The sequence below is a fragment of the Trachurus japonicus genome, chromosome 11 (genome assembly GCF_045865225.1).
Source record: "Trachurus japonicus isolate A0001 chromosome 11, Traja_1.0".
Taxonomy (NCBI): domain Eukaryota; kingdom Metazoa; phylum Chordata; class Actinopteri; order Carangiformes; family Carangidae; genus Trachurus; species Trachurus japonicus.
The window spans coordinates 13,484,550-13,511,569 of record NC_140917.1 but is presented as its reverse complement, the minus strand read 5'-3'; the positions used below and the strand labels follow the sequence as shown (position 1 = coordinate 13,511,569).

Genomic DNA, 27,020 nt, shown 5'->3' with positions numbered 1-27,020 from the left:
ACATCAGACTTGAATCTGTGATGAAAGAGATAAATGAGATGAAGTGATGAGATGTGATGGAGAGTAAAGTGGAGCAGAAAACAGTCAGTCAGCACGTGTGCAGCTGGTGGACGGTCCCTTGTTTGTGAGGCTCATCAGCAGAGAGAGTCCACAGCAGTACAGCAGACTCTTCACTATCAGCACTGTGTAGAGCAGACAGAGCAGCTTCACCCTGCACTGAGGCTGGAGAGGATCCAGGGGAAGAAGCACTGCAACAGAAAAGGAGTCAACAAGAAATCAGTCAGTGCTCTGCTGCTCTGCTCTCTGTGACAGAGTCTCCACATGAAGCTGAATCACTGCTCAACACAGTCACCAAGCCTTCATCACCTTCTGCTGTCAAGTGGTGCTGACAATTCAAACCACTGCAGCATCACTGAGAGAAAAACACACAGTTTGAAGTTGGACTCACTGAGGTTTTTGTTTCTGTGACCTTTGACCTCAAACACTCATTAGATTCATTCTTCATGTATAGAAATATGAATGAGTGGAGACATTGAGTACAGCGCCCCCAACAGGTGTTGTTAGTCAGATGGTGCAGTGAAAGCTCTGTGACTGGGCTTTGTTGTGCTGTTGGACACTCTAACACAATCAGGGAGTGTATGTTTGAGTCCCTCAGTGATGAGCAGAAAGTGAACAGACTGATATTGGGCCCTAAGTGCAGCAGAGCAGTGGAGCTGTCCCTGCAGAGAGGCAGCAGGTGATCTTACAGTCAGCTTGGTGCAGAGCTGCCAGGCGTGCTGACTCTCTCTCTGGAGGACAGGGAGCTGCTGGAGCTGGAAGCTCTGAAACAGAAAAGGAGTGGGATGTTTGGAGTTGTAGTGAGAAATGTGTGAGCTCTGCTGCTCTGCTCTCTGTGACAGCGTCTCCACATGAAGCTGAATCACTGCTCAACACAGTCACCGAGCCTTCATCACCTTGTAGTGTTTGGGCCTCCACCGTGCCCCCCTCGTGCTTCACGTAGCAGCGGTATTTATACGTGGCGTCCTCTGGCCGGTCCACCAGCAAGATGGCGGCGGAGCGTCCCGACTCTGTGAGCTCCAGCTGCTCTCCATCAGCAGGGGAAGGCTCACCGTCCTCCTTGTGTCTTTTCCAGGAGAACTGGACCAGAGGAGGAGACATGGCTGAGGCCACACACAGCAGGGAGCTCTTCCCCTCCAGGTGGGCTCTGGCTGCTGCTGGGTACACGCTCACCACGGGCTTCACCACCTGCTCAGCTGAAGTTTGACAGCAGCAACAAGCAGCACAGACACACATTCACACAGTCAACAGCAGCTTCCAGCACTGCACTGCTTTCAGTCTGATCCTGGAAAATACATGGACTCTGATCACTCAACTACTCATCAATACAGCACAGAGGTCCACACACACACTGGTTCACCTGTACATAGAGTTACTGAGCTGCAGCATCTACACATCATCTGTCTTTCTTATATTTTATCCTCACATTTTATTATTAATTTAGTTTTAGGTATAATACAAAAACAGATACACCGTATCAAAGAACCGTGTTATCATATAAATTATACTGTTCCATTAATACAAAAATCAACCTGTTTAAATTTATGTTTTCTGACATATACATTTTCTAACATATTAATTAAATATTAAAGAAGTGTGCATGTATTTTTTCTTATATGTACAATGTTTTCTATGTGTGATTCTAACGTATCAAAAATGTTTGTTATTATCTAAATTATGACGGATTAAACCAATTATAGAGAATTAACCAAACATTTTATCTTTGCTATTTTTTATTAGGTAATTAAAGGCTGTTTTACATTCGTCATATGATTGAAATATTTAGACCTAAAGAAATGTTGATAAATTTTACATTAAAAGAACTTATAGGTACTTAGGTAAACATCTATATTAATATTATTTATACATTTATAGTATTTAAAAATATTTACTAATTTCACATGATACCATTTATTATACTACTGTATTTTTATTTTACATCAAAACAACAATTTTGTTACATTCTCTATGTAAAATGTTGTCATATTGACGAGATGAATAGGTATAAGATTTAGAGGTAGCCTAATTAAGGAAACATTATTATAAAAGTGTTGATCAATGTACATTATACACACAGAATAATTAAAATTCCTTCTATTGATTACATTTAATTGACTTCCTTAATTTTTAAATATCATCCAATGTGTAATTATAACATCTATATTTTGAACAAATTTATTCATCCTCAAGTTGTTTGATTTTGTTCAAATTAATATTTCTTTGACAATTCTGACTTCAAACGCATTTTCAACTTCTTCAATAAAACAACCCAAGGAAAATAAAAGTTTGTTCATACCTGTTACATATAGTTTAGTTCCAGTTGAGCCGAAGACGATGTAGAGCGATCTGCTCCCACAGTGAGAAAGACTAATACAAAAACCTGCTGCTGCTGAATGTGTCAGCTGAGGCGACACATTATGAACCAGGATCATGTTTCAGCTCCATCATGTGTTTCTCTAATGTTCATATCAACATGACATGGTCTCTTGTTGTTTTTCCTTTTTGTTCACACTCAAATATCTCAACAAATATTCCCATTGAAACTGGTTCAGACGTTCATGTTCCCCTCAGGATGAAGCTGCTCACTTTGCTGAACCTCTGAATCTTCATCTGGCGCCACCATCAGGTCACATTTCACTTTGTCCAATACTTTGGTTTCTGGTCAAACATCCGGAGAGCTCCAGACCTCTTATTGTTTTAGTAGTTTTTCTTGTTTTGTCTTCATCTTGTTTTGTCGTTGAGCTTGTGTGTTTCTTCTTTGTCGTCACTGTGGGGAACAACAGGAAACCTGCTGAAATATCTGATGAAAACATGAATCAATATCATAGAAAAGTCTTGAAAAGGCGTCTGAGCTGCAGGTGAAACATGTGAACGTGGTCTGTGGTCGACTGCTCTCTTCCTGTCACTACCACTGTTTGACTGTTGGAGGTTTTTGTTCAGGCTGCACGGATCTTTTCTCACTGTGGGGGATCTAACTTCCTACAGGAGCAGTAGTAGGAGGCTGAATGCGAGACTTTAACTTTCTTTATCTCCAACTCCCAGCCGTTTTGTTTCTTAACAGATGTGAAATCATCTTTCTGAGGATGGCCGTATTGTGAGTAGATGTAGCCATCACTTCTCCTAATATCAAGAATCCGTCTGAATGTTTCCGTCTCTCTCTTCTGGTACCAGTATACAGAAGTGCCACACTGGTCATTTCGTCCACAGCTGAATGAGACAGTTTCATCAACTCTCCTGGTCAATGATAACTGGTCCTGAATCAGCATCACCTCTGCTGCCATGGTAACCAGCGCTGTAGAGACACAGACAGGTAGATGAAGGTGAGTGTGTGAGTGTTAGTGACAGGTTGAGTGTGTTGGCTCCTGGTTGTGTGGAAACACTCACCTGAACACAGACAGCACAGAGCAGCAGCTGGGAGGAAAAGCATTTTGTGCTGTGGTGTTTCCTCTGGTGAACCTGGGGAGAAGTGGAGCTCTGATGCAGCCGAGGACAAACAAGGACGAGCTGTGAGCTGAGACGAGGCCACGTGGTTTGTAACGGCTCCTCAAAGCTCCCATCAGCCCCCTTGGCTCACACAGGATGTTGTGTGGTTTTCCACTGAGTGGGAGGTTTTTTCACGGAGAAAGAAAAGTGACAAACTCTGGTGAGTGGATCAGAGAAAATGATCATTTCATGGTAGCAACATTAGAGTGGAAACAGCTTCTTGTCCTTCACTATAATAACATCATATTCACGTTTCAAATAAAGTTCTGCTTTGAATGATGAGTGTGTGAAGACGAAGCCAGAGGACGGTCCTGTGAAGTGTCCGACTGAAATAAATGCAAAATCAACTTGAGTTCATCGCAGGTTTTTATGAGCTCGTCTCTGTCACCACCGACTGTCAGGAGTCAAAATGCTGCCCTCTGCTGGTGGAGACAACACACTGAAGTCATGAGAGATTTATGTAACAGTAATAATTTCAGTAGATCTCAAAGATATTTGAAAATTCATGGTTTGAATTGTGTAAATGGAGTTAATGCTCTTTTTACTAATATTATAAATAAGGTCGACAAATAATAGAATAAACAATCACTAGAGTCTCTTGCTGGTCACAGATATTCAATCTCCAGCATCCTGTGGTCAGCAGTAACACTGGACACTGGTGAGCACTGAGCAGCATATCAGCACCAAACGTCTTTGCTGGTTTTTCTAGCCGTAATAGATAGATAAGAGGGTTCTGAATCAGCTTCTGTCTTGTGTGAATATTAATCATAATTTGTCCTTAATGTAAAGACAGCTACAGGTCTTGTCTACAAGGGAAATCCCATGATGTGAGAGAGTCTGGACCTGACTCTGTAAAGTCTTGATGTGTGTTCTGTATAATCTATGTCTCTCACATATGTAAAAATGATTTTTGTCTGATCTCTTGCACTGGCACAAGCATCTCCTGAATGATAATAAGTAAAGAGGCGATTTATTTAAATGTCTCCATAGCCCAAATTGAGTGATCAAGGATACTCTGGATCCAAGTCCCGTTCAAGCTGCATCTCAATCCAGGTCAGATCCACGTTGTAGGTGTGAGCGGTCACATTTTGTTTGATGTTTGAAGACCTTAGATTGGGCATTGAGGAAGCTTGAATCCAGACTGTAAAGCTTTTAACTTCATAGGGTTGGCTCTAAGGCGGGTATCATCTTGACAGACCTCTCTGATATTTGAGAGGGGAAGTTGCATGATTTCTCATCACTTTGCAAAACCAGACGTTCATGGATATGTTCCTAAGTTGCCTTTATTTTCTGCTGTCACATTAATGATAACAATACTTAATAGACTCAGAGCATGTGCTGCAAATTCTACACTGATGTGATTGTGAAGAGTTCACTCTCCATCAAAAGTCTGAAAAACACTCAACTATTTTCATTATTATTATTATTATATTGGCATTATTTTATTTTATTTTTGACATGCACACTCACCATATTTCTGTTGCTCTTCTTTATTTCTTTTTGTTCTGTTTCCTGTGGATATCAACAACTTTCCTCTTTTTTTTTATTTTTTATTTTTATTATTGTTTTATTAAAAAAATAAAATATCGACATTTAGACACTGATGATGGACATTTAGCCCTACGTGTTGACAATGACGTTGTCTGATGTCATCACAGTTGACTTTTTATAGAAGAGATGAATCTGACACACGAAGCGCGGGCTGCTGTCAGAGTGGGCGTGTCTGCTTCATTCATAAAGTCCCCGTGCGCCTATATAAACCCCGGGTGCAGCAGCAGCAGGTTCGTCATTCATCAGGTGTGACACTGTCACTGACAGCAGCTCTCAGATCAGCCAGGTGAAGCATGCTCCGTCGTGCCAGCGGACTCCAGCTCGTTGCGCTCCTGCTGCTGCTGAGCAGGAGGAGCAGCTCGGCTGTTCACAACGACGCCACGGAGTCTCTCGACACTCAGCCGGTGCAGGACACGCAGGACGAACCGGCCAATGACGACACGAACCAGGCGAGGAACGGCGGGAGGCGGCCGGCTGACGCTGCGCGCAACGGTGAGTCCAAACGGTTACGCACGACGCACACAAAGGTAGATTCACCTGTGATGTAGATTGTAGAGTTATGTGCAAGAGGGGACGTCACTCTTTCAGCAGGTGGATTTTCATAAAGTATGATGGGAATTCTCTTATAATGTCCTGATGTATGAAGATATTTAAGATGAGCTCTATAGGAGTCTTTGAGCAGAGGGTTTGGTCTCAAATTAAAGTCTGTTGTCCAAACAGAGTGGCATTTCTCTGGTTTTATTATGGTTCACTTGTCCTCTCTGCAAAGACCCTCTCAGGTACAGGGTCCAGCTGCTGCCATACTGTACCTACCTGTTCAATAAATAAAAAGTCTCAGCTCATTATAAATACTGTGGCTCCTTATGTGTTGTTTTGGCTCAAAGGTCAGGTTCCTTAACAGGTTAGTTTTGATAAAGCTTAAGGTCTCAACCCTGTTAGTGTAGTGAAGGTGTTATTTCTAGGTTCAAAATGTAATATTATGCTGCAGACTTAAAGATCCTGTTACTGTAGTACAACATATATTTTTTAAAGGGGTAAAGGTGTCCAGTGAGAGTGTGGGGGTCCATTGGAACAAAGATATGGCAATGCACTTAATTGCACAGATTCAGCAGGAAAAAGTGTTCAGGAACGTATGAAAAATGCCCATACAGACATCACACATCTTATATCCATTTACGAGTGTATGTATATGGACATACAGATGTATAATGCAGTTTCTTGTCTCAGGTGCAGACCAGAGCCAGGTGGGCTGCAGGGAGCTGAGGTCCACAAAGTACATCTCTGATGGCCAGTGCACCAGCGTCAACCCCATCAAGGAGCTGGTGTGTGCTGGGGAGTGTCTGCCGGCCCACCTGCTGCCCAACTGGATCGGCGGCGGCGGTGGCAGCGGTCACACGACGAGGTACTGGAGCCGCCGCGACGCACAGGAGTGGCGCTGCGTCATCGACCGGACCAGGACCCAGAGGATCCGTCTGCAGTGCCAGGACGGGAGCTCCAGGACCTACAAGATCACCGTGGTGACCTCCTGCAAGTGCAAGCGCTACACCAGAGAGCAGAATGACTCGGGACACAAGGACACATCTGTCCAGAGCGGCAAACAGAGAAAAAACGTGAGGAGGCCTGGACAGCAGGAGGAGAGAGGCGGGAGGCAGTCTGAAAACTAAAAACCTCCAACAGCCACACCTGATGGGGACATCACATGGTGTTTATGGATGAATTATGATATAGTGTGCAAATATTTAAGAGCCAGACCAGAAACAGTGGAGGAAACAGGGAATGATATTCTAACTACTGACTTGGAGTCGGGTCATGTTTAGTCTAGTTTAGCCTAAAGACTGTAAGAAGACTGTAAGAAACAGATACAAATACCGCAAATACATATTTAAGTCTTGTTTATTCAATCTGTGAACACAAATATCAAACACAAAACATCTTCATTAGTGAATTCTACATTTTTTTCCGCTTCTTGTCTTTATGCTAAACTAGGTGAACCACAACTGTTGAGAGAGCCGATGGCATGAGGCGACACAGTGTCTTGGTGAGGACAATACAGAGAGGAAAAGGGAATAGATTGAAGAGAGCCGCTTCACAAACCTATAAAGATCAAACAGAGATGTTAGACTTTAGAAAAAGACGGTGGTGAACCTTTGATCAACTTCTGTAAACACAATATGACTGAGTGCAGCTTTTATGTATCACACCAAATGTGCAGGTTGGCCATTGTTTAGAAGCAGGGACTTTATTTCCATAGAGTGGATGAACTATCTCAGATCCCAAACAGCCAGCCAGTCCAACGGGAAGTTGTTATGTTCATAATCTAACGTAGCTCAACTTTCTGATTCAAAAATAGTTTAAATATCAGAGGTCCCAGATTACAGTGAATATTTCCAAATGATTTTGATATTACATACAGTACATGTAAACATAATCACTGACAATGGATGAAGAAGTGTCAGGGAAGATGTTGGTGGATTTATAATCCGTTACATACAGATACATTATAGTAGGCGAGACAAAAGAAAACAGACAAAAAAGTTCAATCAAATCAAAATAGTGTTAAGGATATCTGACTTTTACACCAACACCACAAAGCTCAAATCTACAGAAGCTCTTGAAAAGATGCACAACACGTCCTCCAACTTGGATTAAAAACCTTCAGCTCCATTTGACATAGTAGAAAATATATTTGGGCTAAAAAAGTCCCAGCAAACTTTTTTTTAAACTTATGTAGAAGCAATTGGAAGCAACTGATACAGTTTTATAGATCACTTTAATTTAACATTTCTTTGTATTAGAAAAGAAAACATGCCCCATTTGCGAATAAGCTGCAACAGCGATACTTTCCCTGAGACTTCCCCCCCAGGCCAGGACGTATAGATGTGTAGAGAAGGGAACCAGGATGGGTGTAAAGGTTTTGGTTCGTGCATGTACAAAATAATGGAGAACAGAAAGTCAAAGGCTCAACAGACTGTGGATGCAAACATGCAAATCATGATGTAAAAGTTTCAAATGTGAAGTTAGAGTTACGTAACGTAGAATAGCGTTTAGCGGTAGCCTGTAGTGTGGATCTACAGCATGTGGGAAGGGTTATGGGTTTCAGAGTGAATGCTATGTAATTTATTTTTGTACCAACTAATGCAAATTGTTTTTTTATTATAAATATGTCTGAAATAAACATCTAATGAGACGTATGTGTGTGGGTGAAAGTGTGTGCATCTGACATAAGGCTGCAGGCATGCCAGACAGTCTCACTGCAAACAGGAACTCCTGAACAACAGAGGCATTAGTCAGTGATGAAGCTCTCTTTACTTTGTGTTATTATGAAGGGGATACCTTTACCTCCAGGCTAGTGGTGGGGCTTGTTCCAGCTGCGGCAACATGTTAAGACGCTTTATTGTCTCATGTATCCCTTCATGTTTTCCCTCTGAAAGCTGTGGGCTGAGGCAGCCGGTGAATAGAATCACCTGCGCTGGTTGACAACAGGATGTTTAACTTGTGTTTCCCCCAGAGGATAAAAAAGGATTGATGTCTCTTTGTCAATAGTATCCTGTAGGTGCACCGAGGGGTCAACGGGAGCGTCGATCAAAAACATGTTACAGCTTTTTTCTCAGGTGAATAAAGAAGCAGGCTGACAGGCTAGTAGCAGGCTAACCACAGCGACGCAAAACACACTCAGTGGAAGTGGAAGTACTCACTCTCACAAACTGTAGTCTAATGGGCCGCTGTGTGGGCTATTATGAGGGGCTCTATGGCTCTTTTGTTATGAGACACATACGCTTAGAAATGCACACAAAATTAAGCATTAAGTTGGATTTTAATGCTGGATTTTATTTGCAAAGCAGAGACGTCAAATACAAAGATGTATTTGTCAAATGTGACAAACAACCATTCTTCCATTCTTCTTTAACACAGAGGAAAGAGAATGATGAATAAGACAGAGGAGAGCTGTTGTACTTATCAATACACAACACTTGAACATGTCCTGAAAACTGACCAGTTTAGAAATGATAGCAACCTTTCAAAAACAGCAACAGCTCAGATTAACCAAAAAGACATCAATATTAGTAGCAGCCTGCAAGTTGGTTATTTAGATAAACGTTATATTCTTGCATCACTTTTGCCCCTTCCCTCAGTGATGCAAGGACTTTTTGAGTATTCATTTTAGATTTAGATAATAAAAATATGACCAAATGCTGGTTTGTTCCATTGAAATCTTATGGATTAATTCCTCTCACGACTTACATGAGATTCTTTTTCCTTCTAATTGTGCGCTGTTTGTTTGTTTGTTTTTACCTGGAGAGCACTTTGTGCTTTGCTTGAAAAGTGCTTTATGAATAAAATTATTAATAGGCTATTATTGTTTATAGGATCTATGCTATGATTTATGGCATGAATACCTACTTGTCCAATCCACCTACAGGCAGGAACTGGCTTGTATTTACCTGAAATTGCACTGTTCACAATGTAGTTTATAAATTAAATGGCAGGGGACAAAACTGAACACTTCAATACTCTCCATACAGCTGAGAGAAACTTTCTGATCACACAATCAGAGTCTTCCTGACTCCGGCACAAACCTGCAGGACCACTGGGGGTTTCCACACAGACTTTTACTGACACTTGCAACTGATTTATTCTGTCAGATCAGGGCTCAAACTCTGTGTTATCACAGACGATATACTTTCACCTGACTCCACATACTGGTTTAAAGCTCCATGTTTCCCTCCTCTGCTGTGGTTTATTTGAAGTGTTGATCCTTAAGAAGAAACGTTTGGTGTCTTTTTGTGGTTATAATCAAAGAAAACATGGGCTACTTTTTACTTTCATAGTTTTATTTATGTATTTCTTTCATCTTGTTTCCTCTCTCTTGTGATCCCAACCCCCCCTGCTCTCATGGGTTGTCCACGTCCAGAAGGACAGTGGTTCAAACCCCTGATCCTCTGGTGAATGAGTGGATGTGACCAGGGCCGTAGGGAGAAAGGTGAGGACAAGGGGCCCACAGTAGGGCCCACAAAAAACCCACCCCCTGCCCTTTTTTAAATAATCTATGCTGGAGCAACAGTAGCCCCTACAAACTCTATTAGCTAATGTAGCACAAACAGCTTACTTGTACTAGCTGAGAGAGAGAGAGAATGCCAAAACATAAATAAGCTGAGAGAGAGGTCGGAAGCAGCAGGGGCACAGAATATAAATGCTTTGGGTGAGAGCAACATTAAGCTAGATACCCCAGCTAGGCTCCCCTACGAGAGACCAAGGTGCCATGGGCTCAGCCACATGCATTATTACACAGATATAACACAGTAATTACACAAGAATTGCCTAAAACATGATTTCACATGATGAATAGGGTTGAAATTCGTTTATTTGGATAAAAACCCTTGAGATGTACCATCTCGTTTTCGAGGGGGTCCAAACATATAGACAAACATAGATTCAACAGACAAACATGTTGGGTAAGGATAAGAGATAAATACATAAATAATAAACAATATGACAACAATAAATAAGTGAGATTCAGACTGAAAAGAAAGGTCTTCTTTTGCTTTTAAAGATATCAACATATGTTCTGCGTTCTCCATGAGTTCAGTCCATCGTGCTGTATATTGGCTGTGGTCTTGGCACTTCCTGCCTTTGTGAGTCATGTTGTGTGGGTGGGTGTGGACCTTTGATCGGAGGGTCACAGACATCACACTCTGTGCTGAGACATCTGCTGCAAGCTGTAATTACACGTCTATTGATGCATCTCTTCTCTTAACCACCGGCTTACAATACATTATCCGAGCAGAGTCCACATCCTGCAGAACTCTGGTAGCTGAACATTACGCCGTCGGTCTTTGAATACAACACGCACTCGCTCCAGAGTTCACACATGGCTGAATAGGAGGCTCACGGCGCAGGCGGGGACACCGCTGGGTGTCAGGAAGCCATGTGGTCACATCCAGACCAAAACAAGCAGCAGTTAATCATGAGATAATGCCGCTGCGCCTCTGCCTCACAGCCACATCATAGCTGACAAAGGCCCGCAACCTTAAGTGTTAATCTTCCTCTGTCCCTACGTTATGAATCAAATCGCTGGGCAGGTTTCTGATGTTGTGTACATCAAAGAAAGGGCGGGAGCCACATCAAAAGCCGCAGAAAGTCATCTTCCGCAAACATGCTAAGAAAAAGACCAAAATAGAATCATACAAAGGTCCATTTTGTTGTGTGTCCCGAGGCCTGAAGCTGTGAAAGGTGCTGCTGCTGGATGTCTGTCTACATGTGTGTTCTGCAGTCAATAGCCTCAGACCGTCAAAGAGGGTTTAATCTCCGTGCTGCAGACACACCTGTTCCTCATTCAGGCAGAATGTAAGTGAAGGATGCCCTCGCAGCCACAGCGCTGAGAAAACCGTCGCCACACAAAGACACACAGGGATCACATGCCAGACCTCTGCGAGATCCACTTCTAAAGCTGCTGGATCCGTCAAAGCATCAGAGAGGGAAGTGAGACCACAAAAGTAAAGGAGCACAAAAAGCACGATCACCTCAGCCAGTCTGGGAGTTCAAATCCTTACACATGAGGAGAAAAGACAACTTTTCCATATAGTGACAACTGATACTTGACTTTACTGTACATATTGTCTGAAATACCCAGACTACGGTGGCCCTGAAAGCTCAACACACTGCAGCTTTAAGTAAACACATGCAAAGACACAAAAACACTAGAGTTTTCAAGCACTCAAAGAGTGACGAACACGGCTAAAGACTATGGCTTAACAGCATCTGAAATGTGATATTAATGCTTTAATAAACCAAACAAAATCTACTTATTTTCAAACACCCATCACACGTAGTGGTTTTCATAACTTCTCAAATTAAAAACATTAAACGAGTGCGCCCCATGGCCTGGCACTTTTTTGTCCTTCCATTGTGTTGTGAGTTTTTGCAACACATGCATTGCCAAATCGATGAGGTTGTTTTCTGAATTTGAAGTGTGTTTGTGTCTTTGCACGTACGTTCAGCTCTCAGGGCCATCGGATGAGACACAATACAGCAGTGACCAGAGAACTCCTGCAGGGGGCGAGACTCTGAGCCGTAGCTTTAGATTCACAGACATGCCAATTGCCGGAAAATCAATTGGCAGCGGATACAAGAAACACCACAGAGCAGTTGTGTGTTTTGCACTCTTCTCATAGAGACAGTGAGATGTGTTTTCACCGTTACATCATTGGTTCGTTGAGAGGGAAGTCAGGAGAAAGAGCTGGTGACGGCAACTTGAAGATGGTCCATTAGGGTCCACATTAAGGAGACAAGGTTTCCTATCCACAGACAACCCCTGCAGACAGCAGGACATAAAAGCTGTGCTGTTTGTTCCTCATCTGGTATAAGGTGTCAACACAGAGTGGTCCAGAAGCACTTGATAGCCTTGTAGCTTTCTTGATGATCTCATCCTGCTGGAAACTGTAGCATTAGCACCAACATGCTGCAAGATGACAGAGCTCAGAGCACCGATAACACACTGCAGGTGCTGTTTGGGACCTGCATGTAAAATCTCTCTTGTTCTCTGATATGAGAAGAGACGTGAAGTAACTTGTCTAACTCGTCTTATAACATCCAATGTAGGGTTCAACTTTCCTCCATGAGATTTGTCAAATTGATGCTGCTGCTCATATTGATGCAGAAACTCATCACGTCACGGATAGTTCAACATTTTGGCAAATTGGCCCATTGCCATAAGCACTATAGATCTAGGAGTAGGTTCGTTACCTTAATAACTGCCCCCAATGGGAACGCGCATGCTTTTGCATGAATTTACCTCGAAAACAACTCTGTCTCATAATGTTACATTATTATCTCATAATGTGGTGAATGTGCAGGTCGCAATTTGTCCACCAGAGCGTTTTGGAGTTGTTGGATTGTGTATTTAATTAGTTTGATGAGGGAAACCAAGAAATCCCATCGGCCTCCGTAGCGTAGCTCTGAGCAGCTCACGGCTCTGCTCCGCCATTCTAAAAATAGCTTGCACCGACAATTAAAGGTAACGAACTTACTCCTATGACTATAGGGATTATGGCAATGGGCCAATTTGCCAAAATGTTGAACTGTCTCTTTAAGGGTTGGCTTCGTTTTTGAGCTTCAGATGTCACAATTTAATGTAAAGTCTTGCTAATTAATGCTAATGCTATAGGACTGGAGCCCCCTTCACTGGGCTGACTGAGATCATAAGTATTTGCACAACCATTGGCTCATTACAGGTTTCTGCAAATTGAAAATTGAAAAAAAAAAGACTTTAGATGGCAGATATTGATGAATATAGGCCCCACCCATTTTTACCAATCAATATGGCATGCAGACTTTGGTCAATACTTGGCCCTGGAACATTATCTTTTTATGGTTATCAGACAAGTGGCATGTACATCTTCAAGCCTTGAGGTCAACTTGACTCTCTTTTAGGAACATCATTTTCTTATATTTAGATAGCTTCCTATTGTTTTTATGGTATGTCTGTCCGTCTTTGAGGACTACGGATGGAAATTAGCTTTGAGCTAAATCGGCCATATTTACATGACGTCATGTGTACCTCACCAATTGTTCATTAATGTGCATCGTGCTCGTCAAATAAACAATAAATGAAAGTTGTTGATTAAAGTTTTATGTTTCTAGATCTCAACAGTTTTTTATTTATTATTTCAGGTCAGTTTTGTTGTCACGTCCTCTCACTGTCCACAAGTGAGCAGTATAACCTACATGAAGCATCCTGATATGAGTAGCAGCAGATAATATTCAAAGTTGAGACAATACCTCAAAGCATAAAAAAACACTTGATTAATATTTCTATTTGCAGTTACATTTATTTCACATGGTCTACACTAAGAGTTTAAGTGGTTTCATGTTTTGGATGATGGTTTTTCACTGAGCCTCATGCAGCTGAAGCTGTGTGGATGAGCTCACCTTCATGATGTATGTATATGTCCATTATCCAAATCATACAGTAGCCAGACAAAGCCTCCTCTCCACCTTTATCCTGCCGAAACTTTGCCCCTAAGACCCGAGGTGTCCTCTTACACGCCTTTCCCAGGACTCTCTGACAATGACTTTCCTCCAACTCTCCTTGTCTCCCTTTTGATACCACTGAAAATAAATCCACTCCAAAACTGTCCAGTTCATGCCATTATTATTACACAGAGGTGGGGTGTGTGTTTTTCCCCATTTTCCCTCCCCTGTCCCCTCAAAATGATCTCCAATTACCCCAAAAAGCTGTGTTTGTCACATCACATCATCCAGCTGGAGGTTATGGATGAGGGGAGGCCGTGGACAACAGAACCCGGGGGCTTGTAAGAAGACTATCAAAGTTATTTGATCCCACGGAGCATTTGCTAATTTTTACATCTCACAAACCGGAAATTTGAGATCAAGCCTTCATGCTTCACAGCGGTCCAGAGCGAGTGTGACACGCAGATGAGGGGGAGAGGGGATAATAGGGCAGAAACAGGAGGACGGGGCTCGAGCTGTGAGCGTGACAGCAGCCGTGCTTGCTGCTTGTGCCTATGAGCGTAGTGACAGGGGTCAGTGGGCTCCCATGGGAAATGGAGAACAATGCCGTCAGGAAGACAGAGCTCCATAGAAAACCAAGCGATCGCCGAAGGACGTTCACCGTGTGTGAGAAAGTGAGGCTGAGGAGAAGCCTCTCTTTTTTTTTTTAAGAAGATTTTCATCCTAGTTACCCCCTTTGTTTGTCTCCCGGCTGTTAGTTAAGCAGTTATAGATGATTTTTACATCTCAATTTGTGAGAATAAAGAGTGGATATATAACGACTGTATGGAATAGAAAGCAATAATGTCATCCTGTCATGTCATCTTGATGCTGAAAAAGGATCATAAACATTTTGCTTTTTTTTTTTTTTGCTTTCATGGACTTTGTTTATTTGTTAATTTGATTGAGAGTGATGTTTTACACTTGTTTTGTTGTTTAATATTTTCAATTTAACTTATGTACATATGTGTGTGCATATATTTTTTATATATTCTTGTGTTTTGGTACAGTTGTGCACTTGACATTTCACTGCACTGTCTTTACACAGTTTTTTGGACTTGACATATATCTTTCTTTCTTTCTTTCTTTCTTTCTTTCTTTCTTTCTATCTATCTATCTATCTATCTATCTATCTATCTATCTATCTGATGTAGGATATTTGAGTCAGACACTGGGATAGGTGTTTTACGTAGTAGGAAGGGTTAGGAGAAGGAAGACACTGCCACCTGCTTGTGCAACTGGAGTAATGTCAGTATAATATAAATATATGTTAGCACTGTTGACTCCACAGGCCTGTCTGAGTGGAGTTTGCATGTTCTTCCTGTGTCTGTGTGGGCTCTCTAGGTTCTCCAGCTTGATTGGTGACTCAAAACATGTTGATCGTCTCCATCTGTCCAGGGTATACGACACCTTCATCTTATGTTGGCTGAGATTGTCTCTCCACTCCACATTCATGACACTGCACAGATAAGCAGCACAGAAAATTAGTGGTAATGCTCAGTTGTGTATTATGAGATCCTTTTGACTTTGACCGTTTGACCTTTGACCACCAAAATCTAATAAATTAGTCCAAGTGAATGTTTGAGCCAGATTATGTAGAGGTTGTATCAAGGATGTACGAACATGAAAAATGAAAACCACAATGATTGACTTCAGGCCTCTGGACACAGGATAATAACATAATTTTGTCCCTTTGATGTAGGCAAACTTTATTCATTTAGAAGATAAGGCCGGTTATAGCAGACAGATGTGACTACTTTACTGAAACACACACAACAAAACTACGCACCTCATATGAAACTGTGTTTTTACAGCTGGGTTCAGGGAAACACATTCAAGTAAAAGTCATAAATACATAAAATCATTCTCAGGTTGTTGAGTGTGTTTCCTGTGATGTGACAAACAGCCTCTAAACTACATAGATTAACCACACTGAGGCAAAGTCTTTACACACTTTGTGGTATATGGAAGTCAAGAAAGGCCATAGTTGGAAATATGTCTTTATCTTTCTATCATTTGGGTAATTACAACATTTTGATGATGAATTATTGAACCAGGGATTGATTATCTGAATCTAATTATATTGTTTCTTGGGATAAAAACAAGGTTTGTCAACTTAAGACATACACACATGATAAAGACGTATTTGTGAGTATGGCCCCGCTAGGCTTCCATAATGACACACTGTATGCACAGATAAACACATGTACAACCTGACATCTGTTGAAACATTTTGCATGTATGTATTATTAGTGTGTAGAGTCAAAGTGATGTACAGTTCATGGGAATATTGTTACGGTAATACAGACACAAGTGAAGCTTTGATTTACACATCTGGAGAAATTCCAGTCTTTTTCCAGATGTTTATGTTGCCACAAACTAACTGTTATTAGCCATAAAGACCCTAACGCAGTGGATGTAAGCAGATATGTTTCCAGAGATAGTTTGGAAAAACTTCAGTCAGGAAAATATTATTGTGGTTGCTGTAATTCAGGATTTTGCTACTTTTACCACTTTGCTACACTGAGCTGAGCCACAGATGGAGAAGTTTCTCTTCCTCTTTTCTTCAGTCTGTTGAAATGCACTTAAACTTATACCGTTGTTCTTCAGCAATATTTTTGTTTTGACCAACATTACCTCACTTTAATTCATTATGTTTCGAGATATCTGCTCAAACACTTACATGAGGAAAGTAATCAACTTTACTACAGAAGGTCTCTTTAACAGCTGTGAGAGGTTGTTTCTCTCAGGAGGAACTAGTACTAGACTCTATTATTCACTTATCAAACGAGCCAGAATATTTGCTGGCTTCAGCTTATACTTTACAATACTTTACTGTTAGCAGCTGTTACCCTGAGCAGCTTTTGTTGATCTAAAACTACGTGGCTTGGTGTGACATATACAAACAGGAAGTATCCTGCTGACATGGTTTCTGCCCAGCTGCACCTCTCCATGTGAAACCTTTGTGAACGTTCACAAATACAGGTGAGTCAGAGTGATCCGTGGTCCTCGGCCCGTTGCCCTGTCTGCCTCAGTCTTGGGTGCAGGACGGTGCCTTGGTGGAGGTGGAGGTGGAGGTAGAGGGGGAGGGGCAGGCGAGCAGCTCTGCAGGGCATCCTCCAGCTGCAGCCACCTTCTCCTCCGCCCGCATGCACAGCTCCTGCAGGAAGTTGGCCGTCTCCAGCACCAGGTCGCTTTCATCGTCTAGCACAGAGCACACACACAGTGATTATCTCTGCTGAACACTAGAGGGCGCAGGCTTACGTCTACCGTAGGGGACTTATAACAGTCTTCACTGTCCTGCTGCATCACATCAAGATAAATTAATCAATACAATCATCAAAAACTATAAGACAATGATATATACATGGAGCAATGCAAAATATAATAAAAATGCATAATAATAAATACTCAGTACCAGATAGCAATTTCTAATAGATGGACAAAAAGAAAACACATAGGCTATCTACATTCACAGTGCAAAAATGCACATTTCTCATCAGCACCAGCTTTATCTGACTATTATGTGTTGCCATTTAAAAGCCAGGAGGACAGGGCATGTACACCTCCATGGTAACACTTTATAATAAGTACACACTATTAAGCATTAGTTAAGCATGAAATACTGAATTCATAATTTATAACACATGAATATGCAGTATTCAGTATTGAGTTTATAAACACAGTTGAAAATGTTTTACTCATCATTGATAAGCACTAACTGTATAAACTACATACTAATGAATATTCATGCCTTATAAATGAAGAATTCAGTCTTTATTAATGCTTAACTAATGTTTAATAGTGTGTATTATTATAAAGTGTTACTGAGTTGTAAGCCTGAGATGCATTATGAGACATCATTTGATATTCAATATATTCTAGTTTATGAAAATGTGCATGTTTATCATGTGACTAATACGTTACCTAATCTACATGAACTATGTGGTAGGCTATTACTGTTTGTATTTTTTTCTTGCCCAAAAGTGTCACATTACAGTAGATTGTAGAGTGACTGACAGAGGCAGTAACAGTTGGAGGATACATGTTGTTTTAACTCAGGCCTCCTTGGGCTAAAACTGAATGGGTTTTTGCAGACCTTTATTTTTTTTAGCCAGGAAATGTTTCCCCTCCACAAGACTCTATGACCTACAGGTGTACAGTGTGTGTATCTGTAAAAGCCAGGTAAGAGATGAGCACCTTTCAGTTCCTTCAGCCTCGGAGTGTCCTTCTCCAGGTCGGCGTTCTGCTCCTGCAGAGACCGGCACATCTTTTTGTGGGTGAACCAGTGGAGCCTCTGGCAGGTCAAACTGCAGTAAGTCACCTTGAAGAGCAAAGAGAAACATGAATGAAACAGGCACAACAACACGACGACTGTCATGACTGTCGGACTTATCTGACAGACTTTGACTTACTGCTTTACAGAGGGAGCACCTCTTGTCCGCTCCCTTCTCCCCACATGTTACGCAATAGTCAGCATCAACAAACGCCATCTGACCCGTCAGCGCCTGGGTCAGCACGGAGAACGCTGTTGGGTCATTGCCCTACAAAAAGAAAAAAAGGTGCCATGACGTTTTATCGTTATATCAGTCACACAGAAATAATTATTATCTATTCATCTTTATTTATTCTTGAGGCCTGTAGCTAAACATGACATTTCATTCACTGTGCTTCAGTTCTTCTTCTTCTTCACTTACAATCTCTACTGGTGCTATGCTCCTCACCAGCTGCTGAAGCAGTGTGGCCTCACAGTACGGAAACTTCCTGATGCAGTCTCGAATGAACTTCTCCTGGTACTGTGGGAAACCATCACTGTCCCTCCCCCTCAGCAGGCTGGACCCCAGCGGCATCAAAACAGGTCAAACACAACAGAAAGCAGTGATGTTTTATTATTTATGCATATATACTGTATAATGCATGCCATTAATACTTGCTATAGACATTAAGGGTCACCAGAAGATGAGGAAAAAGTGGACAAGTTAACAAGAGCAACATGTAAAACTATTCAAATCACACTGTTTAGTCTGATCCATGAATAACTGACACATACTATCTTGGTGTTTATCACCTGTCACAACCAAGCCACTATTCTCACTAATCCTTCATGACACAGTTAAAACATGTTCTTAGAAATCTTTGCAAATGTATCAAAAATTTCAAATCTTGAATATCTACAAAACCCTCCAGGCTTTTAATCCAGTTCTTTTTAGGACTGGCTTCAGCAGCAGTGACAGCTCTGAGACTGGATCTAGTCAGTTTAACTTGATCCTGTCAGACTGGACAGGAAGTGTCTGTGAGCTGTCATCTTCAGGTTCTCCACAGATGGTCTCCAGGCTTTAAGTCTGGACGGACGCTGTCAGGGACACTGGAGGACAGTAAGAGATTGGTCTGAATGATTCATCTCCAGTGTTGTCTTTGCTGCTTCAGGTCATTATTAAGCTGATAGGTTGAACTGTTGGTCCAGTCTCATGTCATCTGGACTCTGATTGGGTTCTCCTCAAGGAAATCTATGATGATAGTCCTTCAAGCAGCTTCTCCATGTCTGCAAAGGACTTCTGAAACCCCCTCCCTGTCCTTCCATGGTCCTGCAGTTTATCTGGACACCAGCAAGAGCTCTGGTTCCAGACTTGTTCATGTTCAGACTTCATGATTCTCACCATGGTTTGATCAGAGAGGTCTACAGAGAGTCTTTGTCCTGACCTATGTACAGACCTGATATAAACAGGAGTCTTTTTAAACTCGGTCCAGTCAGTTCAGTTCACCACAGTTGGACTCCTTCTAGACTCATCAAGGATAATTAAAGGAGACATATTATGCCCCCTTTCCACACATTAAAATAGTTCCCAGGTGTCTTAGAGACATATATGTGACATGCTTTGGTCAAAATATCCCAAGGATCAAACATCACAGCTCTCTTTTCATACTCTCAAAACAGCCCTGTTCAGAAAGGCTGGTTTCAGTGTGTGTCCCTTTAAATGCAAATGAGCCACTGCTTCCCCCGCCCCTTTCTACCGGTCTCAGGTAGGGGTGGTATTATGCAAATTCGAATCCTAGTTACATCACTGCAAGACAACTGAGGGAACAGCTCGTAAAACAGCTCGTAAAACCACGTTTTTTGTCAATTTTACATTTTGTGAAGATTCATTGGCTCTAAAAAAAAAAAAAAAAGAGAGAAAAGAAAGACAGTGTGTATATTCAGAGGACAGACTGACCTCTTGACAAGTGCGTCCAGCTTGTCATCTTGTTTCTGTAGGAAGGCCTGGCATTTCTGCAGCACACAGCTGATGTAGTGCATCTTCATGGCCAGCACCTCGTTCATGTCTTGCTGCTTCACACACTGCTCACACAGCAGGTCCATCACCTGGTAGCACTTCTCCAGCGCCTCCACGTCCACCAGGACTGGGTTCTCCTTGACGAGCATGACTATCTGACAGATTGGAGACCTGGTTAGACAAACATTTCTGGCCAGAGTTGTTCTCAGGACAATGTGTTGGGGACAGGAAGGAGAGAGTACATACAGTATATCCCTAGGTTATTCCATCTCATTCAGTGTTATTCATAGCGTATGCATCATGTACTGTTAACACGGCGTTGCCTACACTGAGGCTTATAGTGACAGAAACCAGACACTAATCCCTCATTCTTTGGAAATAAGCCCAGTAGATGTCAAATAAAAGAACGCAAACATCTTCATCCTCTGTTGGATAAAAGACTGTGAGCAAATGTACCAATTGGGGTTTGGCTGCAGCTACAGACTCTCATATTAAAGTGTCCAGCTTTACAGCAGAAATAAACATGTTTACAGCCTGGCACTGAAACTCATTCGGTCTCTACAGCAAATCCTTGCCCGTTCGTGACAATTTTATAGGGTGTAGATTTTTATATATAGCTTACTCGATCAAATTATATTGAGGCTTAAAGTTCTGCATAATTGTGGCCATGGCCTCTTTAAGTGACAGGTGGGTGAGCAATTGCTTGCCACAAGTCGGACAGTCACAGCTCCTTTGCCTTTGGGATAAAGGCAAAAAAAATGACGTAAATGGAGGGTCAGGGTCTTTCTAATCGCTCATCTTGTAAACTTAAAAGGTAAATACTGACCAGCCCTGTTTAGTCTGTTTCAAATTAACGCCATAATAAATCAATATTTTACAGTAATTAGACCAGTGCACATCAGAATCATTGCAACTTTAGTGGACTGTTATCTGATAATTACGTCATATTATTACTACATAGTTACAACATAATTACTACATAATTAACGTAAATGAAGGGAGTTATCAAACATGTAAACCTCATGCAGGACCTGGTGGAAACGTTAACAAGCACCAACAGAAGTTAGTGGGAATTATCCTCAGGGGGATGTTATTTTAGGGACAATCTGTCCAATCATTGTTGAATTACTTATAGTTATAGATCAGAGCGGTCAACCAAACAGATATAAAGTTGTTATTGGTCTTTAGGATGTTCATAACACAAAAATACAGTCAAATCTTAATTTATTCACACCGTTTTCTGCAAATACTGCTTCCTGGTGTAACCCTGTGTAATATTTTTGCATGCATGTGTCGTCAAATATATCTGACTGACTCTCCCGGTCGATATATTTAGATGAAGGTTGGGACAGAGATAGCTGCGGACTGAAGTGCAGCCAGCACAGATCACATGGACCTGTATGGAATTCAAAGGGCACTGGGCTTTCGAAGACTGTCTGTGAATTCAGCCTTTAGCCTACTGCACTATTTTTCTCAAAATTAGGCCCTATGTTCCCTCTGGACTCTCTCTACCTATCTGGACTCTATCTATCTGGCCTGTCTAGCTGGTCTTTTTACTAAACTTAACCAACTATTTTCTTCATTGCCTAAACCCAACCAATGGTGGGACTGTGGGAACATAGGGCCTAATTTTCAGTGACAACAAAAGTTAGAAATGTGGAAACATAAGGCTGTGGGAACACAGGAATGACCCCAACTTGGAGCTAGCACCACCCAAAAGCTGACATTTCAAGATGTATTCATGGTCATTGCAGGATGGATTGATTGTTGGTTGGCAGTGAGATAGGTTGTCTTCCTAACACTTAATCCAAACAAAACCATACTGACCACATGCCATGTAGCATAACTTCTTGGCCTCACAACTAAAAAAACCAAACAGCAACAACTGGAAGGATCCACAAAAACTTAGTTTGACATGAAGTTTCTCAGTTGCAAAGTTGTACACTATACAACTCTGGTAAGGAGAAATAAAAAGGCTTAAAATCCTGGAAGGGGAGATGGACCGATTATGGTCCAATCCTGCTCGAGTTTCCACTGTTCATGCTGTTCAGATTCACTAGCTTCTTTAGCGTAGTTAGCAATCACTTCTTTCTCTTTCTCTCTCCTACTCTCTCTGGTTGGTGTGTCTTATGTGTAGTTCCTCCACTGCCTCCTTTAGTAATAATGATAAATGTAATGGAATAAATTAATTTGCTATAAGTAATAGTGGAGGTGGGGCACAGTGTACTGGAAGTGCTCCTCCTCTTCCCTGCAGTTCTCAAGTACCTGGGTAACCAAAGCTCAGTGGAGGAAATACAGTCAGTCTATCAGTCAGTCAGTAAATAAGGGACGTTACAGATTATAGCGCTGACCCTGAAACACTGAAATGTGTTTCTGAAACACTGAAATGTGTTTCTGAGATCAGTCAACCTGTGATTAAGTGGGATCGTTTCAGCTCGTTAGTGGGCCTCACCTTGACTGGGTTGAGGTTTGTGGTCATGATGATCTTGTGCAAAGGCCCTGCTAGTCTCGGGGGCAGCCTGGGCTCTCTTTCCATTCCCTGTGGTCTGGTGTAGTACTCCAGCCTCGCCCGCGAGAAGAAGTTATTGATCACTGTTACACAGTCGTGCTGGCCTTGGAGGGAGAACAAAGTGGTTGAGATGTGAGCAACCAGAGTCATTAGATGGATACAGTAACCAACAGTAAAGTCTTTTGTCTGTCTCACCAACAAACGCAGCCATCTGAGCAGCAGTACGACCCACAGAATTCACCAGATCTGTTTCTGCTCCTGCATCCAGCATCATGGAGGTGATGTCTGTCTTCCCTGGAGGAGGAGGAGGAGGAGGAGGAGGAGGAGGGAATCAGTGGTTTGACATTCAGAAGTAAAACACTTCACCAACAATACCTAAACTAAACTGGAGGTTAAAGGGATAGTTCACCCAAAATTGAAATTTCTGGGAGAAGTGTCAGAGTTATCCGTGCCTTCTCTGAGTTAAAGGGGGTCTCAGCGTAGCAGTGCATGTCCATATAATGGTTGCAAATGGATACCAACTGTTTCGTAACAAAAAGACACACCAAAAAACATAATACCTCCATGGTGCTTGTATGTAATGTCCGTCAAATTTGGACGAACCAGGGTCTGTCCTCTTCCCAGTTCGTCCAAATTTGACGAACCGGGAAGAGGAGCTTCGAGAAGCTTCCGCTACAAAACAGGCTTGACATATAGACGTATTCAATTTTTTTCGGGACAATTTCGCATTTCGGGGCTTCAATACAAGACGGACATTACATACGAGCAGCATGGAGGTATTTGGATGTTTTTTGGTGTGTCTTTTTGTTACGAAGACAGTTGGTATCCATTTGCAACCGTTATATGGACATGCACTGCTACGCCGAGACCCCCTGTAACTCAGAGAAGCCACGGATAGCTCTGAAACTTCTCCCAGCCCTTAGTCGACATGAGGGTGAGTAGATAATGAGTTGAATGAAATTTCAATTTTGGGTGAACTATCCCTTTAATCTAAGTCTAGGATGACAAAACAAACACATGTACCTGACAGGCTGGCAAACATGAGAGCAGTGTAGCCATATTCATGCTGGTTGCAGTTCACATCGGCCCCATGCTGCAGCAGCAAACGACACATATCTGCCTTGCCTTTATATGCTGCATGCATCAGTGGAGTCATGCCATACTTGGTAAACAAAGCAAACAGACACAAAAACACCACATTAGTTTATTGTACCTGGAGAAAAAGATGGGACAGCCCTGTTAAAATAATCTGGTCTAGGATATAAATACCATTAAATGATATAATCACTATAAGAGGTCCTAAGAGGAGGATTTACTGGTATGAATTTCCTGTGTGCGTGTTACAACACACAAACAGAGCAGACATTTGCTTCGTGTCTGTGTCGTGGGTGGAGGGATGACTGTCACCACACCTGAATCTGACAGACGGGCGCCGTGAAGGAGTCTGTGGGCTACATGTAGTGGCGTGAGGCTATTATCACCCAGCGTTGGAGAGGGCAGCGCCTGCCTCTCAAGAGTCGTCTCCATATGTCTCCATCACAATGGATAACATATGTTAACGTGACATAACTGTTGCATTATGGGCGGAGCAGGGGAGCTTTAGGTCATCTTCAGTGGTGTCATCTTTTATAACATGAACCACTTGTTTGGTTTGGTAACTGGTTTGCAGGCCTACACAGATAAGTAAGAAAAGTGCTGAAAATATGTGTTGAAAATAATAGGAATTGAGGATATAAAATAGGACCAGAGTTGAGAGACTCCCTCTTGTTATATGACATATATATATATGTTATATTTGTTTGTACTGTTCCTTTAAATACACTGGTCAGATACAGATATTTTAAACATACATCAGTTAGTTGAGCCTGAAAATGTATTACTAATAACTCTGAAGAAAACTATATTCGCTACAAAATGTTCTCATACCTCGTCCAAGCAGTTGATTCGTACTTCTTTGCTCGCGAGTAGCTGAGCAGCGTCATGCACATCACCTGCAAACAAACCAGACACATACCGAGCTCATTTTATTATTATATTATAATTCATCTTATTGGTCTGCTATTTCTGGATCATTTGCTTTGAGATTTTCTGATTGGAAATCCAGAAAAAAATCCAAATATTCCCTCACAGCCATTTCAGGAAACACTTCATATATATATGTTGAAACAATATCTCTCCAGCTGAAGAGTATCAGTTCAACCCTGTGTCTATGTTCCCTGTTATTAGTGCCAGATCACACTTTTCAGAAGTGACATATGCATAAAATCCAGTCATTATGATTTACCTATGTAGTAGTAGTGGCCTCCCAGTGTTTCCCATATTCACTCATTTGTCAATTATAGTTGTGCACTGATGATGATTATATCATTGAAACACTATAAAAAATGAATCTTTATAAATTACAGTGTTAGTTTTTTGGACAGTTTCTTGTGCTGGGACTCAAATACATCATCATTCTTCACTCTACCACAACATTTGTTTCCATTTTTTTAGCTACATTAGTATTCTTGGACACTGAGAGCAACTAAAAACAGTCGCATTCCTCGTATGTGCAACAAAAACTCTCACATATTACAGTAAAAGTTGTGACTGTGCTTACAGTAAGTGAGGAAATCAGAGAGCAGTATGATGTGAAAACGGAGCAGTTTCTTACCAGCAGCGATAACTTGCAGGATCTTCCTCTCGGATGCCGACAGGTCTCCTTTCTGAGGTGCAGCCATCTCCTCTCTGATCAGCTCTGATGTGTCTGTTGACAGTTTCACTTCACATGTGGACTGAACTGAACAGCTCCAGACACAACAGGCAGCATCTCACACAGAGTTGGGCCTTTCTTGGAAGGTACCACTGCACAAACCAAGGGAGGGGGGTGGACAGTACACCTGCTGTGTGTTGAGTGAAAACCTTTTACAGTCTATGGTGAAAACACTGGGAAGAAATCTAACACTGATGTTCAATGTCACCCAATTGAGTCTTTGTTTTTTTCAGGTAAGATGTTTACATGTAGCTCGGACCAGTCGCTCTCTGGTGTGTTCGAGGTTTGAGTCCAGGATCAGACCCCCCCCCCCCTGCAGAGAAGTGTTGGGTCTGGTCCTGTCTGTTGTCCTGCAGCTTGAAGCTCAACACACACACTTAAGACAGCAGAGTGCTCCACCAGATACACAGTCTACTGCAACCCACAGGTAAGATCACCTGTAGCACTACAGCTCACACCCCTGCAGGAGGACACTAACATTTAGTTCTGTACTTGTCTAATGTATCATGTGCTATATGACATGTTTCTACCTGGTTTTGACAGTGATTTTAAACTTACTCACTACTTCTGTAGGCTTACAGTAATAGCACATAGAGTTAGCTCTGCCCATTCTCCCACACATTATTATCTTACTGTAACAATTAATTATTATCATAATGTCAAATGACCCAATTTGAGCTGCTTAATTTTTCCTCTATGTAAAACTTCAAACTTTTTACTGCACTACACTTAAAAGACAAATGAGTTATTGAACATTTGACTCCACTATGAGGTACTTTTACTTGAAGGATTGAACTTTTTGTCAGTTTAATAAAGATTATTTTGTTTTGAAAGTGTGATAGATAATACACAGGAGAAACAAATCACGGCAACTCATCCACTGTCAGAGATAGATAGATAGATAGATAGATAGATAGATAGATAGATAGATAGATAGATAGATAGATAGATAGATAGATAGATAGATAGATAGATAGATAGATAGATAGATAGATAGATAGATAGATAGAAACTATGACCCTTAATCTTAGAGTGGTGAGCAGCTGCTAACATCTGTCCACACAGTGATGGTCCTGAGTATTAATGGAGCTCCTGCACCTCCCATTAAGTTCACATGTGTGTGTGTAATGGCAGTGAAGTGGCTCTCAGTCTGGCCCTGAGCTCCAGACAACAGGGATTGATGCTGTGGATTAGAAAGTGCAGTAATCCCTGACCCAGCCAGCGGCTCTGCAGCCTGAACCCAGCAGCTCTCCCTCCGTCTCTGCTGGAAACCCCCGGCCTGCAACATGTGTCTCTGAACCACTCTCAGATACCAACATTACCACCAAACACACCTTTGTGTTTCTATATAATGTGTCAGTGTCAGTGAGCGACTGAGGTGACCGGG

At 41.8% G+C, this 27,020-nt stretch overlaps 3 protein-coding genes across 5 annotated transcripts in view; 1 reads left to right on the top strand and 2 right to left on the bottom strand.

Moving 5' to 3' along the window:
• Positions 1–27,020, bottom strand: part of ssr2 (signal sequence receptor, beta) — a 61,478-nt gene that overhangs the window by 7,168 nt on the left and 27,290 nt on the right. The gene's annotated exons all lie outside the window — the stretch shown is intronic.
• Positions 5,325–6,755, top strand: LOC146978420 (sclerostin domain-containing protein 1-like). The gene is made up of 2 exons (XM_085791115.1): positions 5,325–5,583; positions 6,319–6,755. Exons 1-2 carry the CDS (start codon positions 5,385–5,387, stop codon positions 6,753–6,755), a joined length of 636 nt encoding a protein of 211 aa, XP_085647241.1. The 5' UTR covers positions 5,325–5,384.
• On the bottom strand, positions 16,580–25,660 carry LOC146978419 (ankyrin repeat and MYND domain-containing protein 2-like). Of its 2 annotated transcripts, none has more exons than XM_085790366.1 (10): positions 25,535–25,660; positions 24,808–24,872; positions 23,905–24,043; positions 23,077–23,175; positions 22,825–22,985; positions 20,313–20,527; positions 18,798–18,933; positions 18,516–18,644; positions 18,301–18,424; positions 16,580–17,304 (listed from the first exon to the last, which is right to left on the bottom strand). In XM_085790366.1, the coding sequence occupies exons 1-10, from the start codon at positions 25,599–25,601 to the stop codon at positions 17,132–17,134; spliced, it is 1,308 nt and encodes a 435-aa protein (XP_085646492.1). In that variant the 5' UTR covers positions 25,602–25,660; the 3' UTR covers positions 16,580–17,131. The 2 variants fall into 2 exon arrangements, with proteins under 2 accessions (XP_085646492.1, XP_085646494.1); XM_085790368.1 differs by having other exon boundaries at positions 16,977–17,304; positions 18,825–18,933.